The sequence below is a fragment of the Cydia strobilella genome, chromosome 8 (genome assembly GCF_947568885.1).
Source record: "Cydia strobilella chromosome 8, ilCydStro3.1, whole genome shotgun sequence".
NCBI lineage: Eukaryota > Metazoa > Arthropoda > Insecta > Lepidoptera > Tortricidae > Cydia > Cydia strobilella.
Genome location: NC_086048.1, coordinates 1354148 through 1372586, shown reverse-complemented (window position 1 = coordinate 1372586; position 18439 = coordinate 1354148). Strand labels below are relative to the sequence as shown.

Here is an 18439-nt window from a genome sequence, read left to right as displayed (position 1 = left end):
TTCCATAAGGTTTAAAAATTGCCAGTAATATTGAAAAACGAACACTGAATACCAGGGACTGAAAAACCGCAAAAGACCGGTAAACTAAAATAAAGGTATCAATTGAATAGGTATCCAACAGTAACGGTACCGGAATAAAACGGCAAAAGGCCGGTTACCTAAAATAAAAGTATCAATTGAAAAGTTATCCAACAGTAACGGTACCGGAATAAAACGGCGAAAGACCGGTACCCTAAAATAAAGGTATCAACTGAATAGGTATCCAACAGTAACGGTACCGGAATAAAACGGCGAAAGACCGGTACCCTAAAATAAAGGTATCAATTGAAAAGGTATCCAACAGTAACGGTACCAGAATAAAACGGCGAAAGACCGGTACCCTAAAATAAAGGTATCAACTGAATAGGTATCCAACAGTAACGGTACCGGAATAAAACGGCGAAAGACCGGTACCCTAAAATAAAGGTATCAATTGAAAAGGTATCCAACAGTAACGGTACCAGAATAAAACGGCGAAAGACCGGTACCCTAAAATAAAGGTATCAATTGAATAGGTATCCAACAGTAACGGTACCCCGATAAATAACAAACTTTTTAAAACGGTACCGCTAAGTTTGACCTAACCTAACCGAAAACTGAGCCGTTTTTTCTAATTTTAACCTCAGATTCATAATAAAAGTCTTCTCGGATCCTCAGATATCACATTAGTCGAGAAGGATCGTTGGCGTCCATTTTGAACAGCATCATGTTGATGGTTTAGGCTGCTGTCTGTCTGTCTTACCTTCTGCAAGCCGAGTTGTCCGGCGTGCATGGTCATGTTCTCGGCGCACATTAGTCGAGAAGGATCGTTGGCGTCCACTTTGAACAGCATCATGTTGATGGTTTAGGCTGCTGTCTGTCTGTCTTACCTTCTGCAAGCCGAGTTGTCCGGCGTGCATGGTCATGTTCTCGGCGCACATTAGTCGAGAAGGATCGTTGGCGTCCACTTTGAACAGCATCATGTTGATGGTTTAGGCTGCTGTCTGTCTGTCTTACCTTCTGCAAGCCGAGTTGTCCGGCGTACATGGTCACGTTCTCGGCGCACATTAGTCGAGAAGGATCGTTGGCGTCCACTTTGAACAGCATCATGTTGATGGTTTAGGCTGCTGTCTGTCTGTCTTACCTTCTGCAAGCCGAGTTGTCCGGCGTACATGGTCATGTTCTCGGCGCACATTAGTCGAGAAGGATCGTTGGCGTCCACTTTGAACAGCATCATGTTGATGGTTTAGGCTGCTGTCTGTCTGTCTTACCTTCTGCAAGCCGAGTTGTCCGGCGTACATGGTCATGTTCTCGGCGCACATTAGTCGAGAAGGATCGTTGGCGTCCACTTTGAACAGCATCATGTTGATGGTTTAGGCTGCTGTCTGTCTGTCTTACCTTCTGCAAGCCGAGTTGTCCGGCGTACATGGTCATGTTCTCGGCGCACATTAGTCGAGAAGGATCGTTGGCGTCCACTTTGAACAGCATCATGTTGATGGTTTAGGCTGCTGTCTGTCTGTCTTACCTGCTGCAAGCCGAGTTGTCCGGCGTACATGGTCATGTTCTCGGCGCACATTAGTCGAGAAGGATCGTTGGCGTCCACTTTGAACAGCATCATGTTGATGGTTTAGGCTGCTGTCTGTCTGTCTTACCTTCTGCAAGCCGAGTTGTCCGGCGTACATGGTCATGTTCTCGGCGCACATTAGTCGAGAAGGATCGTTGGCGTCCACTTTGAACAGCATCATGTTGATGGTTTAGGCTGCTGTCTGTCTGTCTTACCTTCTGCAAGCCGAGTTGTCCGGCGTACATGGTCACGTTCTCGGCGCACATTAGTCGAGAAGGATCGTTGGCGTCCACTTTGAACAGCATCATGTTGATGGTTTAGGCTGCTGTCTGTCTGTCTTACCTTCTGCAAGCCGAGTTGTCCGGCGTACATGGTCACGTTCTCGGCGCACATTAGTCGAGATGGATCGTTGGCGTCCACTTTGAACAGCATCATGTTGATGGTTTAGGCTGCTGTCTGTCTGTCTTACCTTCTGCAAGCCGAGTTGTCCGGCGTACATGGTCACGTTCTCGGCGCACATTAGTCGAGAAGGATCGTTGGCGTCCACTTTGAACAACATCATGTTGATGGTTTAGGCTGCTGTCTGTCTGTCTTACCTTCTGCAAGCCGAGTTGTCCGGCGTACATGGTCATGTTCTCGGCGCACATTAGTCGAGAAGGATCGTTGGCGTCCACTTTGAACAACATCATGTTGATGAACGTGATCAAGATGGAGGGCGCACAGAACGCGCTGGTTGTCACGTACTCTGTAGAAAAAAAAAACGATTAATAAACCACAAAAATAGTTTTAATATACTGTGCTATTGAGCGCATATTAAAACGGGTCGCAGTCTGTGTCGGTTCCCAATCTATATACCTGTTGATGCTCCTCGTTATGGAGCGTAACATGTCGAACCCGTTTTAATATATTTAATTTGTCTGTGTCTGAGGAAAGTTTTGGGATTAAAATAACTTATTAAGGTTAATAAATTACATAAAGATAACAAATATCCATAGCCGAGGCAATTTGGCGGACGAGGCGAGATGAGGACTTATATAAGTCGAGAATAAAATTCGTGATTATTTATTGATTGAAATATTACTTGGGTCGCCGTAGAATGGGGGCGTGGAGCCGTAGCTGGTCCACTTGATGAACATGAGCAGCACCATGTAGAAGAACAGCAGCACCAGGAAAACGATCTGAGGCACGAACTCCACATACACGCTGGTGCGGCGCTTGAAGTACCTGATGAGAACCAAACATTTTAGAAACTAGCTTCTGCCGCGATTTGACGACCGGTCTGGCGTGGTGGGTAGTGACCCTGCCTGTGAAGCCGATGGTCCTGGGTTCGAATCCCGGTAAGGGCATTTATTTGTGTGATGAACACAAATATTTGTTACTGAATCATGGGTGTTTTCTGTGTATGTATGTCGTCGCCTAGCACCCATAGTACAAGCAAAGATAGATATAACTCCGTAATAGATGGATACAGCCTAAGGAAAAAACGTGCCTCAAAATCAAGAAAATTTGATTCTCGTTCAGAGGGCGCTACTAGCTTTGGCCTACTGTCGTATAGATGGCGTTGACGGTTTCGTTTGTTATTTAACAATTTTAACGCATATCAGTGAAAGAACATGGGTCAAAATCATAAAAATAATTAATGCAAATAAAAAAAAAAACATTTATCCATATTTAAATACATTTTATCGTATTTTTATAAATCTTCATTTTTAGTTTTAAAGTGTGTCGACAGATGGCAGTGAATTTACTGGGGTTACAAAATTTACTATGACAGTACCGCTCTAGTATAAGTTACTCTATGGTACAAGCTTTGCTTAGTTTGGGGATTGATCTATGTAAAATGTCCCCTAATATTTATTTATTTATTTGCTTAATATATATTTATTTACTAGTTTTAAAAATTTAAAATAATCATATGCACGAGCAACGTATGCTACATACGTCTTGGCACAGACTAGAAACAACAATGATTTCAAGGTAAGAAACATATTGATCTTTATATGAAAATAAGCGTATTATTGGCAAATTTAATTATAAAAGTTTAATCTTACTTTCCTCACAAGTCCCGCGGTATTATTTTTGTTGACTTGTAGAAAAAGTATTGTACACAATAGTGATATAATCAAGCTTTTCAATCTCGTACCCAATAAGGCCACTCAGCACGGTACTCGATTGAAAAACTCTCCTATCACGATTGTATAAAATACTTATTTAGATTGAATATGATACAATATTTAAAGTTGAGTAGGTTGGATTTGGAGGTTGAGTTAGAGGGTCTACTAAAGTCGACAAGCCGCTAATAATAGTTTGTCCCTTTCCGACGTATTGGTATGATGGAAAGGGACATACGATTATTAGCAGCTTGTCAACTTTAGTAGACGTTTATGAATAAGGGGGTAAGTATCGCGGGTTCTCTGTTCGGGTAGAACTACTAAATTGTTTATACATTAACTACATATCGTCGCTATACTTACTCAACCTCATATCTGCAACAATCATTTGATGGAAATGTCGCTTTTCTTTCATTCGGAATACGGGTGTTTTTGTCATCAAATGAGTGTTGCAGATACGAGGTTGAGTAAGTAAATATAGCGGCGATATTTGTAATAATAATAGTGCTCACAGATGGTTCCAGAGTGACATGCAGACACCGAATAACATATGGAAGACACCGATGATGATGGATATCTTCATCTTGTACGCGTTCATGAAGATAATCTTGTTGGCTTCGGCGAGCTGGCAACAAAAACATATATTTAAACACGACGCGTGTAGACAAACAAATATCAATTTTAAATGGTATAAAAAAAATCGGATGATAATTTCCCCATAAACCTGTCGAGCTCTCGTATTTGTATACGTATGTCGCTCAGGCAGTCAGAATGGAAGAGCTTCGCTCCTTCTTCTCTACCGAGCTTCTGTGAGTGGAATAACTCAATCGACCGTGAGCCGGCGGTCTGCCACTTGAAGGGTGTGCAGAAGATAGAGAAGCGAAGAAATTGTTGCATCACCAAAGATATTGACTTTTAGAGGATACATAACTCTGGATCTGCCACACGGGTCTGAACGTAGTCTCACGAGTCCGGATTGAGTTGCAACATGGCGCTTTCTGGCAGCGTCGTCTTGTAGTTGTTGCATTACCAAAGATGTTGAGACTTTTCGAGAATATGTCACTATTTATCTGTGATGTGTTTCTCTTCGAAATGTTGAGACTTACCTGCAACACGGGAATCACGGGATCAATTCCGAACGGGTACGGGGTCTGAACGTAGTCTCGCGAGCCCGGATTGAGTTGCAATATCGCGGTTTACTGTAGAGTCGACTTGTCGTAGTTGTTGCATCACCAAACATGTTGAGACTTCGAGAATATGTCCTTATGTATCTTTGATTAAATTTGTTGAAAAGTTTACCTGCCACACGGGATCAATTCCGAACGGGTACGGGGTCTGAACATAGTCCATCGAGTCCGGATTGAGTTGCAACATGGCGTTTTCTTGTAGTAGTTGTTGTATCACCAAAGATGTTAAGACTTTTCGAGAATATGTCACTATTTATCTGTGATGTGTTTCTCTTCGAAATGTTGAGACTTACCTGCCACAAGGGATCAATTCCAAACGGGTACGGGGTCTGAACATGGTCCCACGAGTCCGGACTGAGTTGCAATATCGCGTTTTCCTGTAGAGTCGACTTGTCGTAGTTGTTGCATCACCAAACATGTTGAGACTTCGAGAATATGTCCTTATGTATCTTCGATTAAATTTGTTAAAAAGTTTACCTGCCACACGGGATCAATTCCGAACGGGTACGGGGTCTGAACGTAGTCCAACGAGTCCGGATTGAGTTGCAACATGGCGTTTTCTTGCAGCGTCGTCTTGTTGTAGTTGTTGCGCCACGCCGAGCCGAAGACGTTGAGACTTTTGGAGAATATGTCATTGTAGATGAGGCCGGTGTACATGGAGAAGAGGCCCATGAGGAGGATGATGTAGCGGCCGCCGAAGAATATCGTCCAGATCTGGGGAAAATAAAAAATTAAAGTTAGGTCTAAAAATGTAGGCCATTGTAGTTTTTTTTGTTTTTTTTTTAGAAGGGGTCGGAAACGAAAAGAGGGTTGGCGCGGTGGCTTATAATCAGAGCCCGGAATTTTCGCGGCAAAACAAAAGACTGTCGCAATCTTGCTAGAGTTAGAATTATTATACCTACATAATGTAATAGTATACATATGTAAGGACTTGCTGATTGAAACAACGACATATTGGAAGTGTTCTTTATTCTCTAAAGCGCTATCCTACTCTAACATTATTGTTTTTACATATATCTATCCTTATCACTCTTACGGGGTTATCACATATCGATTGTGAGTATTATGGTTCGACCTGAATATCGACTTTGCCCTTACATGCCCTTTGAAATTTAATTTGAAAAGAATATTTATATTATTTTAATTTTAAATTTCACATCTCTATTACCCTTACATGCCATTATTTCAACTACTAAACAAAACTTTATAATTAAATTAAGAAAACAAATTTTTACTATGTTAAGTTACTTCCATTTAATTGGGGCGGGCCTGAAACTGAAACTACTTATTATACATTACTAACGTTATACAATTCTTCATTACTGAATCTCTAATATTGTCAAACTTGAAATTACAACTGTTCTAGATGAAAATTATGTTATTATACTCTACTGTTACACTTCTTGTTTAAATCATCATTATTTGCATGTTAAATTTGTTTTATACATTTCCAAACTGTTTTTATTTACTACTGACCTTAATTTGTCATGACCTTTTACTATAAGCAAAATTTATACAGCACATTTTTTTTTACATTTTCTTACTTTTACTTGTTTTTTTTTGTGAAGCAACATATATACAGCAATTTTAATGATTCTAATACACAACTATACAACTAATAGCTATTACTTTATACACATTTCATGGAACAGTTCATTGTTTCTTTATATACAAAATGTTTTGATGTTGGTATCCTTATTCTAATTATTATATTACAACTACATCTCAGTCATTATGTACAAAATCTCCTTATCACATGCAGTTTTAAAATTTTACCCTACTATACAAACCTATATACACTTAAAACTAGATATGTACATATTTATAGCAACCTCTGTTTATGTACACACTCTGGCGCTTCGCAAACTGTCTTTTCTTTCCTTTCTTTTTTTTTTGCATACTTGAAACTGTTTTAATAAAAAAAAAATATATTATGTAATTACTGGACTGTTTTCTTATTAAATTTGTTTGGATTTATTACTGAATATACTTTGAATTGAGAAGATAGAAAAGGTTTGATATCTAAGACTTTTTAGTACATAGATTATATACTTTCATGGAATATAAGAAAAATACATATAGTTATATTGTCAAATTCGGTTACATATCATACTTGTATGGCCTCTCAGTGATGCGTCCTCTACTGGTTACATACTGTCTTCGTCCTCCTGAGTGATGGGTCACGTCCGTGGTCTGATGATCCTCCTGTATCTGGTCACTATGGGAGTCTACATCATCGCTGTCATCATCCTTGTACTGGTCACTATGGGAGTTTACATCATCATTGTCATCATCCTTGTATTGGTAATTATGGGTATGGTCATTGTTTTGTGGATCTGAAAAAGCTGAAAAAGAATCTAAAGCGGGAGGTGGTGTTAAGGGTTTCAAAAATTGTACATGTACTATCTTCTTCTTTGCGGGTTGTCTGACATTCTGTATCTCATAACAAACTGATCCTACTTTTTTGACTATTTTGTATGGTCCCTTGTATTTTGGTGTCAACTTATGATCTTGTGGTTGGGGCCATGCATATAAAACATATTCACCCTCCTTGAAGTTATGTTCTAATTTTCTGAGGTCAAATCTGACTTTATTTCTATAATGTTGCTCTTCTATTTTTTTGTTTGCTATGGTTCTTGCTTGCGATAATAAATCTAACTGATGTGTCCGGTCCATATTGTCTTGAATAGTACCTATGTGAATTTCATTTGGTGGTATTCTAGGATGATATCCATGTAACAAATAAAATGGGGAATATTCTGTCGTCTTCTGTCTTGATGTGTTTATTGCTAATAAAGTATTAGGCAATAACTTGTCCCACTCTGTACTATTTTCCAATGCCATTTTAGTCAGAGTTGCAACAATCGTGGCATTTGCTCTTTCAATTAATCCGTTGCTCTGAGCCGTGTATGGTGTTGTGGGCAGATGTTGTATTCCATATTTTGTAAAGAAACGTTGAGTTGATTGACTCATAAAACATGGGGCTTTGTCAGAAATATACGTCAAGGGTGGACCATATACATAAATAATATCTCTTTCTATTGTGTCTATGACATCACTTGCTGAAGGCGCACATACAATTGAACATGTATTGCAAGTTTTGGAACAGGTATTTATTGAAACAACGACATATTGGAAGTGTTCTTTATTCTCTAAAGCGCTATCCTACTCTAACATTATTGTTTATACATATATCTATCCTTATCACTCTTACGGGGTTATCACATATCGATTGTGAGTATTATGGTTCGACCTGAATATCGACTTTGCCCTTACACATAAATGGCTTTATAGTGATAAACGAAACTGTTTACTCCCAGAGCAGGTTGAGAAATTAATGATTATCTACTCCTATCAATATCACAAACCAAATAAAAACCTCACGTAAATTTTCTTATTAAATTTTAATTTGGTTGACCGTTTTTTTCCAACTATCGATATCGATAAAAGAATGTTTCTAACTCTAGCGAGATTGCGACAAGTCTTTTGTTTTGCAGCGAAAATTCCGGGCTCTGCTTATAACATCTCTGTAACTATGTGCATATTTTTGATATCGGTGTTTAAATGAAAGTAGCTATTACTCGGATTTGATTGTGCTACTGCTGACATAACGTAGATGACGCTGATTGAAGTTCATTCGACTATCTTTAGAGTTATTCACTTAAAGCAAAAAATGCTAAAAATATTAATGTCAAATGGAATGGAATGGATGGAATGTCTATTATATTCATTTTTTTCATACTACGTCGGTGGCAAACAAGCATACGGCCCGCCTGATGTTAAGCAGTCTCCGTAGCCTATGTACGCCTGCAACTCCAGAGGAGTTACACGCGCGTTGTCGACCCTAACACTCCTCTCCCTCGAGCTCTGGCAACCTTACTCACCGGCAGGAACACAACAAACGTTTAATTATTGACTACGGAATCCTAAAAATGCAGCGACTATTACAATAAATATTTCTAGTCTGCTGATTTCTGAAAATAGTTAAAATGCTAATTTCATTCACGATTGCTATGAAACAATTTGTGACGTTTTCAATCAAAAAGTACCACATTGTCGCTTAACATAAGGACGAGAATTGCTTGTATCTTTATACGAAAGACCTGTCAGAGCGTCCTTATGGCAAGCGACAATGTGGTACCTTTTTGCTTGAAAACGACACATTTAATTTAACTATCCTATTACCCATTGACACACATTCTAATCAACAGTACGTGACTTTTTGATACTTCCTTACGCCTAGATACATAAACAAATATCAATTAAAAGTGGTTAATTTGTGCGTTTTATGAAATTTCATCATGTTTCGTATTTACTATACTATCAGTGTACTTGCCGACATAAAAATGTGTTCATTCATGTACTTTATTTTCATAGTCGTAAGATTTTATAACGTATGTTCTTACGGTGTTGACTGTACTTAACCACAAAAAGACAGCTGTCACACAGGTGCTGTGACAGCTGCAGTGTGAAGCAATGAGTTTAAAGTGTTTATAAAAGTGAACATGAATAGAATGGTAGTATAATTCGTACCAATGGTCTATCTTAGACTTATTTTCTTGGCTTCATTAGCATCCCTGTGCGAGGTAAGTCCATTTTTTAACTTCGTAATAACTTTTATTCATACCGTAAGGTCGGGGTATTTTATGTGGTTAAAATAATTAACTTGCATCCATAAAGGGAGTGGAAGAAAGAAGACTATAAAAAGTCTTCACATTTTAAATTAAATTAAAATCAATTAACTAACCAAACACATATTTTTGGCGTAACATACAAATTAATGTACTCGTAGGCTGAAATTCCAAAATTCTAAAAAGCGATATATGAAATGTGTATTAAAACTGGGTTCATATGAACACTTGTTGTAAAAAGCCCTTTCTTACAGACCTTATATGACATTTGGTTATAAATGAATTACCGTAAGGTCGGGGTACTTTAGCGGCTTTAGCCCTCCAAGGTTACTTTGTCCACCCATGAAGACCTATTTATTGAATGACTTAATTATTAAAAACGACACTAAACGCTTACACAAAAACAGATTAATCTCATAATGTAATTTTTAAGAATGTATCAATTCAATAAAATAGGTTTTCATGGGTGGACAAAGTAACCTTGTAAGGACTAAAGTACCCCGACCTTACGGTAATTCATTTATAACCAATTTAACCAAATGTCATATAAGGTCTGTAAGAAAGGGCTTTTTACAACAAGTGTTCATATGAACCCAGTTTTAAATGTTTTAATACACATTTCATATATCGCTATTTAGAATTTTGGAATTACAGCCTACAAGTACATTAATTTGTATGTTACGCCAAATATGTGTTGGGTTAGTTAATTGATTTTTACTTAATTTAAAATGTGAAGGCTTTTTATAGTCGTTTTTCTTCTACTCTCTTTATGGATGTAAGTTAATTATTATAATAGTTATTATAAATATTTTTTATACTAATACGTATTGTTAAATATTAGACCTTAGAATTGTATTAGTTTTGTCAATTAATTTATTTTAATATTTGACATTTAGTGTAACTACATAATTTGTGGTATTTTCTATAAAAAGGGACCTTATTGTCGATGACGCTTACGCCATTATTAATGATGCTCCGATGTAAATACAATGCCGCGCGACGCTGTGTGGCGTAAGCGCCATTGACAATAAGGTCCCTTTTCATAGAAAATTCCTCATTTTTTTCTGTATTTAACTAAAGTTTTTAACTCAGGGTAGTCAGGTAGAGCTCGCTTTTTAGCGATAAGACCGCCTGTTGTGTATTACGTGTGTTGCTGTATTTTCTGTATTAAAGCATGAACACGCCAAAATTTGGGCATATAAAATTATAAATAAATCGAAATTGAAGGTCTTTTGGAGCTAAATATACATTGAACATAAATAAATAAATAAAATAAAAATAAAATAATATATGTAGTTGCAAATATTATAGACGCTATACTTATAGTTTATCAATTATCATATTAATATACATGAATTTCATTTCAGCCTCAGGATTTGATACACCACAGAATGTGTGATGACCAGGTCACTATGCACTTTGTTCGATATGATTACAGAATGTTAAAGTAGTCCAAGCCAGAGTTATTTGCAGATTAGATGATAATATGTGGTATTTTCTATAAAAAGGGACCTTATTGTCGATGGCGCTTACGCCATTATTAACGATGCTCCGATATAAATACAATGCCGCGCGGCGCTGTGCGGCGTAAGCGCCATCGACAATAAGGTCCTTTTTCATAGAAAATGCCCCAAATTGCAATATTTGTACCATTTTTGCAACAACAAAATATAGGTTTCGGTCTTAATATAAGAAAGCTGTAGGTGTATGTTCCAAGTTTTCTTTTGCTATTTCCATCTTATGTTTTTCTGTTTTCTGGTCCATTAAAACGTCTCCGCAACATTTCAAAATCACAAAAACTAATCGATTCTTGATATAATAACATTTTTACAAGTCTCTTTAGTCCAGTCGAATTTTCCAAGGCTATAAAAAAAAACTATAACAACCATAACAAAAATTATAAGCCAAAATGTATGAACAAGTTTGGAAACAAATCAAATTATTTTATTAAATATTTTGATTTGTGTTTTTTAAGTAGTCACACTACTATATATAAATTAAAACCTGTAAAACATGTCATATATTAAAGAAAAAAAAAAAAAGTGACGAAGTCCTCCAGTGGTGAAGGCCGGATTCGAACCGGCGTCTTTAGCTATCGCGGCTAACGCCATGAAAATGTATGCCCAAATTTTGGCGAGTTCAAGCTTTATTTTCTTACATAGAGGTGTGCAATAGAGTATTTGTGGTATTTTCTATAAAAAGGGACCTTATTGTCGATGGCGCTTACGCCATTATTAACGATGCTCCAAAATAAATACAATGCCGCGCGACGCTGTGCGGCGTAAGCGCCATTGACAATAAGGTCCCTTTTCATAGAAAATGCCTCAGTTGTGTTGTGTCTCTATACGCAGGTGACATGGGGTCGCTACGTCCCACGGAAAGCGTGCGCGGCGCCCCCATCTTACTACGCCCCCCCGCCCCCTTATCACACACACGGTGCCTGCACACCGGAGAAGAGCCCCGAATGTGCTCTCGGCGAAGTTGTGAACAAACTGACGAACGCCCTGATCTATACTACTGTACATAATTGTGGGAGGGGAAATAGCGGTGGTAGTGGAGGTGGTACAGGTGGTCATGGAGGTGGTACTGGTGGTAACGGTGGAGGTTATGGAGGTGGTCACGGTGGTCATGGAGGTGGTCACGGTGGTCATGGAGGTGGTCACGGTGGTAATGGAGGTACCGGTGGTGGTACAGGTGGTAACGGTGATACTGGCGGGAATACGTTAGCATCTCTATTAGGATTAGACGTGACATTGCTTGGACAGGACCTTCTCAATCTCAACGTGTTACCGCTACTCGGTGGTAGCGGTGATGGTACTCTTACGTTAGGATCACTGTTAAATTTAGATTTGAGTCTACTTGGCCAGCCATTGCTGACCGCCGGTGTGTTACCTGGTCTTGGTAAAGGGGGTTCTGGTAGCGGCGGATTATTGCCTGGAGTCCTCGGAGGGGTTACCGGAGGCTCTGGTGGAGGGGGATTAGTGCCTGGTCTTCTTAGGGGCGTTACTGGGGATTCTGGCGGTGGGGGATTAGTGCCTGGTCTTCTTAAGGGCGTTACTGGGGATTCTGGCGGTGGGGGATTAGTGCCTGGTCTTCTTAGGGGCGTTACTGGGGATTCTGGCGGTGGGGGATTAGTGCCTGGTCTTCTTAGGGGCGTTACTGGAGGTGGTACAGGGGGTAGTGGCGGTGGTACAAGCGGCAGCGGAGGTGGTAAAGGTTCCTTATTAGGTGTGGACGTGTCTTTGCTTGGACGGGATGCTGTTGTAGCAGATGTGTTGCCTGGTGTCGTTGGTGGTGGCGGTGGTACAGGGGGTAGTGGCGGTGGTATAAGCGGCAGCGGAGGGGGTAAAGGTTCCTTATTAGGTGCGGACGTCTCTTTGCTTGGACGGGATGCTGTTGTAGCAGATGTGTTGCCTGGTGTCGTTGGTGGTGGCGGTGGTTTGTTAAATTTATAGACCTCCAATCTACCATCTTAGCTACTTATTTGCGGAATGTATGGCAACCATTTTTTTTTAGTTAAATCATAAAATAATTTACGTTTTGCTGTTGCTTTAAATATTAATTGACAATATTCACTAAGTGACTTAAACCTCTATCATGTTAAAATAATAGCCAGTAAATTGCACACTGTAAATAATGTTTTATGTATTACATTAACAGTAATACATATTCCTGTATCAGACTTACTTAACTAAGAGATTACTCATACTCATACTCATACTCACACCCTGTAGATGTTGTATTTAATAAAGCGTGCATATAATAATTTAATTTGTTTCTTTAATTCGCATTAATTCCTTGATTTGACATTAGAAGTGGAATACTTAATGTGTTAATTATCAGGGTTTCGTACCCAAAGGGTAAAAACGGGACCCTATTACTAAGACTCCGCTGTCCGTCTGTCTGTCACCAGGCTGTATCTCATGAACCGTGATAGAAGAACGAACGAACGAAGAAGACAGTTGATATTTTCACAGATGATGTATTTCTGTCAGGGCTCGGAAACCGGTCTCAATGCTCAAACCGTTATCGCTCATTCGCCCGGGAACGAAAAGGATTTCGTTTCCGTTTGCGGTTACCGGTTAAAGAACAGTTCTTTTGAGAGAACGGTTTACACCAATTCGTTCGCATTTCGTTCTTGAGTTCTTATTTCGTTCGCAATAAACCGGTTAATTTGACAATGTCGCAGCAAGTTAAAACGAGTTTTATTCTTTGTAACCGGCAGTCCGGCAGATTATCAATGCTTTGCTCGAAAAAGCGAAGCGTATTGCTTAGTAGGAATCCTTTTGCTGTGACGAATGTTGTTTTTTTGTGTTCAATATTTATTAGGTATCTTTTAATTATTGTATGTTAGTTAGTATTTTCCTGTTTGTTAACAAATAGTTTTTTTAAATTCTTTGGGGGCACAGATTTCAAAAAATTATGACTATTTTGAAATCGTTTTAGTTTGCCGACCGCGATTGAGTACCTACTATACCTAAATACATAATGAGAACTAGTGCTTTTACATGTGTTTATTATACATACTAATCATGCTACATATAAGTATATAATTATAATAAAATAACTTTTTTATAACAGTTTAAATAATTATATTAATTATACAAAGAAATATTATTAATAATTTTTATTATTTATTGAAAACCAACAAATTTAGTATTCAGTTTCAGTGACTGACTTAGTGACTGACTCATCAACGCAGAGGCGAAACCACAAAAGTTAGAAAGTTGGAATTTTGTACAACAGGTTACATTTATATTGTGTACAAGAAATAAGAAGGGATTTTAAGAAATTCAACCCTTAATTGGGTTGAAAAGGGGATGAAAGTTTGTTATGAGGTTCAATTTTTATTTTAAGCTAGGAATTTGAAGCTGCGGGAAAAGATATATTATTAAAGTACAAGAAAAATAATTTCAGCGTTTTTGAAAATTCATCCCCTAAGGTGGTGAAAAAGGGGTTGAAAGTTTGTATGGAGATCAAAAAAATTTCAAGTGCGGGACTTGAATCTTTGTATATGGTATGGGCATATTATTAGAATATAGGAAAAGTAATTTCAGTGTTTTTTAAAATTTATCCCGTAAGAGGGTTAAAAAGGGGTTGAAAGTTTGAATCCATTACAAATGCTTTGAAACTTCTTGGAAAGGCATAATAACCGATTACAAAAAAAAAAATTTGGGGTTTTTGGAAATTCCATCCCTAAGGGGGTTAAAGAGGGGATGAAAGTTTGTCTTGGAGTTCAAATTTTATTTTAAGCTAGGAACTTGAAACTGCAAAAAGGTATTATATTTAAAAAACAAGAAAACTAATTTCAGTGTTTTTAAAAATTCATCCCCCAAGGTGGTGAAAAAGGAGTTGAAAGTTTGTATGGAAATCAAATATTTTTGTGGGTGCGTGACTTAAATCTTTGTACAATATTAGTAGAATACAAGAAAAGTAATTTCAGCGATTTTGAAAATTCATGCCCTAAGGTGGTGAAATAGGTATTGAAAGTTCGTATTTAGATCAAAAAATTTTCAACTGCGGGACTTGAAACTTTGTATATGGGCATATTATTAGAATACAGGAAAAGTAATTTCAGCGTTTTTTTTAATTCATTCCCTAACAGGGTTAAAAAGGGGTTGAAAGTTTGTATAGGGTTCCAATTTTATTTAAGCTAGGAATTTAAAACTTCGTAAAAAAGCATTTTATTAAAAGAGAAGTAAACTAATTTCAGCGTTTTTAAAAATACATCCCCCAAGGTGGTGAAAAAGGGGTTGAAAGTTTGTATGGAGATCAAATATATTTTGAGTGCGGGACATAAATCTTTGTATAATGGCATATTATTAGAATAAAAGAAAAGTAATTTCAGAGATTTTTAAAATTCATCCCTTAAAAGGGTTATAAAGGGGTTGAAAGTTTGTATAGGGTTCTAATTTTATTTTAAGCTATGAATTTTGAAACTTCGTAAAAAAGTATTTCATTAAAAGAGAAGAAAACTGATTTCAGCGTTTTGGAAAATACATCCCTTAAGGTGGTGCAAAGGGGTTAAATATTTGTATGAAGGTCAAACAGTGCCGTTTGAGTGCCGGGACTTGAATATTTGTATAAACTCATGTTATTAGAATACAAGAAAAGTAATTTCAGCGTTTTTAGGGTTCCGTACCCAAAGGGTAAAAACGGGACCCTAATACTAAGACTCCACAGTCTGTCTGTCTGTCCGTCTGTCACTAGGCTGTATCTCATGAATCGTGATAGCTAGACAGTTGAAATTATCACAGATGATATATTACTGTTGCCGCTATAACAACAAATACAAGAAACAGAATTAAATAAATATTTAAGTGGGGCTCCCATACAACAAACGTGATATTTTTGTCGTTTTTTGCGTAATAGTAAGGAACCGACTCGCACTTGGCCGGTTTTTAAAAATTCATCCCCTAAAGGGGTTGAAAGTTTGTAGGGGTCCTAATTTTATTTTAAGCCAGGTACTTGAAACTTCGTAGGAAGACATTTAATGAAAAGAGAAGATAACTAATTTCAGAATTTTTGAAAATTCATCCCCCAAGGTGGTAAAAAATTGGTTGAAAATATGTATGGAGATCAAACCTTTTTTTTGAGTGCGACACTTCAATCTTTGTGTAAAGGCATATTATTAGAATACAGGAAAAGTAATTGAAGCATTTTTAAATATTTATCTCTTAAAAGGGTTAAAAAGGGGTTAAAAATTTAAATCTATTACAAATACTTTGAAACTTCTTAGAAAAGCATTGTTTAAGATAACAAAAACAGTTGTTTCAACGTTCTTAGAACTTTAACCCCTAAGGGGGTTAAAAAGGGGATGTAAGTTTATATGTGGTACAAGTTTTATTTTAAGGTAGGAGCTTGAAACTTGGTAAAAGGGCATTATATTAAAATAGACGAAAGCTGATTTCGCCGTTTTTGAAGTTTGTAATGTTTGTATTAAGTAATAAAGTTTGCATCGGGAGCGAACATTAAAAAAAAAAGTTGTGGACTTGAACATCTTCTGAGAGGGTTGAGTGAGTATCGAGAACATTTTTTTTTAGCTCAGGGGCTTGAAACTTCGTAGTTTGTGAAAGACAAATTTCATGCATTGTATAATTATTAACCAATGATTAACCGTCCCTACTGATATCTCTTCTAATATGCTCATGTAAAAGACTTATATAACCACCAACATACAAATCCACGCGTACGAAGTCGCGGGCAACAGCTAGTTTTATACAAATATAATTATGATGAATATTTCAATGAAATACTGTGAATTACAATAGGATACTGAGCATATTACTAAAAAACCTCTAGTAAAAAAATGAAGTTAACAATACATAAAAAACAACCTCTATGAAAAAACAATTACATGAGACCAATTGTTCTCATCGCCCGTACAAAGGAATACTACTAGACTACCTAAAGCAGTGAGGTGGAAGTCACTCACAAACATAAAAAAATTATGCCGTAAAAACATAGAGGTGATATATTATTGGCCGGTACTGTATTTAAAACTTGGTGAATCCATTTTAAATGTAACACTACACACCAACAGTCAAATGTCACACGCCTAAAAAGTATAAAAAAATAAACAATTCAGTCAGCAAGCAACAGCACTGTCAAGTCAACATCGAGAATTCGGAGAATTGTAGGCGGCTGAGATTAACCGTTATATATCGTTCCACGAAAACAAAAACAAATCGTTCTCTCAACTAACCGGTAAGAAGAGAGAACTAAATTTTAAAGTTCGCGTTCCATCAATTAACCGGTTTATTAATGAACGAAATAGAATAACGGTTTAGGAACGATATTAACCGATATTTCAATACCGGTTCCGAGCCCTGATTTCTGTTGCCGCTATAACAACAAATACTAAAAACAGAATAAACAACAACAGAAGTGATTTTATTGTCGTTTTTTTGCGTAATGGTACGGAACCCTTAGTGCGCGAGTCCGACTCGCACTTGGACGGTTTTTAAAGAAACCTACCTCGCTATCAATCTTCTTGGCCTGCAGAGGTTTCTCCTTATAGCACATCCAGAACCCGAAGGCGGCCATCAGAGCGCCGTGGCCCAGATCGCCGAACATAACGGCGAACAGGAACGGGAAGGTTATGATGGTGTACGGAGCTGTGGACAAAAGTTTAATAGGGTTTTCCACATGTTGAATTTTATAACTAAATCAAGTTTTAAACTCTCGCGTCTTGTACACATAATTAATGTCATTACCGGGTCTAACGCGATTAAATTTCATTATTTTACCTTTTTTCCGACGTTTCAACTAGGTTGCACTAACTGTGGTCACGGAAGATTGACGTCCCAGCAAATGTCAATTGAGATATTGGTAAACAACACTAAACTACCCGACATTAGTTTGTATAAATGTTCGGGGTAGACAAATAAATTTTATCTACGCGTTTCTGTATAATGTTTATTGTCCACGGCACGACACGCAACACTAACAATATCCGCGCACATTTGAAATTGGCACCGCTTTCTTCTGACAAAGCTGTCTTTGCAGAGAGTTTACACGGTGGCTCAAAAATAAGTGCATTCCCTTTACCAGGGAGGTATTGTAATTATACTGAACAACTTTTACCATGGGACCAACCTACATTTCGGCTTGTCCGTTTTCTATGGGAGGGTAAAAAAAATTACGCGATTTCGTGGTTGGTCCCATAGTAAAAGTTGCTCAGTATAATTCAAAAACCTCCCTGGCAACGGAAATGCACTTATTTTTTAGCCACCCTGTATCTGTTATTATAGGGGTCAATAATAAATGTCTCACCGGGGTTGACCTCGCGGTAGGTGGCGACACCGTACGCGTAGATGAGGTTCTGGAAGGCGGACGTGAACTTGTTGGTGCGGTTGTAAGTCGGCGGGTCCTCCAGCGTCTCCATCCGGTTCAGGATTGGGGGTACTGAGCTTCCGGACCGTTCCT

The 18439-nt window shown here is 37.9% G+C and overlaps 2 protein-coding genes across 4 annotated transcripts in view; one reads left to right on the top strand and one right to left on the bottom strand.

Annotated features, from left to right (window-relative positions):
• The window catches only part of LOC134743438 (V-type proton ATPase 116 kDa subunit a 1-like), a 60428-nt gene that overhangs the window by 6905 nt on the left and 35084 nt on the right, over positions 1-18439 (bottom strand). For both annotated transcript variants that reach the window (XM_063676837.1, XM_063676834.1), the window contains 6 exons: positions 18287-18437; positions 17489-17628; positions 5358-5594; positions 4206-4318; positions 2664-2806; positions 2179-2327 (listed from right to left, as the gene is read on the bottom strand). In XM_063676837.1, coding sequence (XP_063532907.1) covers positions 2179-2327; positions 2664-2806; positions 4206-4318; positions 5358-5594; positions 17489-17628; positions 18287-18437 — 933 coding nt within the window. The remainder of the gene's footprint in view (positions 1-2178; positions 2328-2663; positions 2807-4205; positions 4319-5357; positions 5595-17488; positions 17629-18286; positions 18438-18439) is intronic.
• LOC134743306 (uncharacterized) lies at positions 9317-13278 on the top strand. 2 transcript variants are annotated; one of them, XM_063676698.1, is made up of 3 exons: positions 9364-9466; positions 10879-10917; positions 11863-13278. In XM_063676698.1, exons 1-3 carry the CDS (start codon positions 9416-9418, stop codon positions 12964-12966), a joined length of 1194 nt encoding a protein of 397 aa, XP_063532768.1. In that variant the 5' UTR covers positions 9364-9415; the 3' UTR covers positions 12967-13278. The 2 variants fall into 2 exon arrangements, with proteins under 2 accessions (XP_063532769.1, XP_063532768.1); XM_063676699.1 differs by lacking the exon at positions 10879-10917 and having other exon boundaries at positions 9317-9466.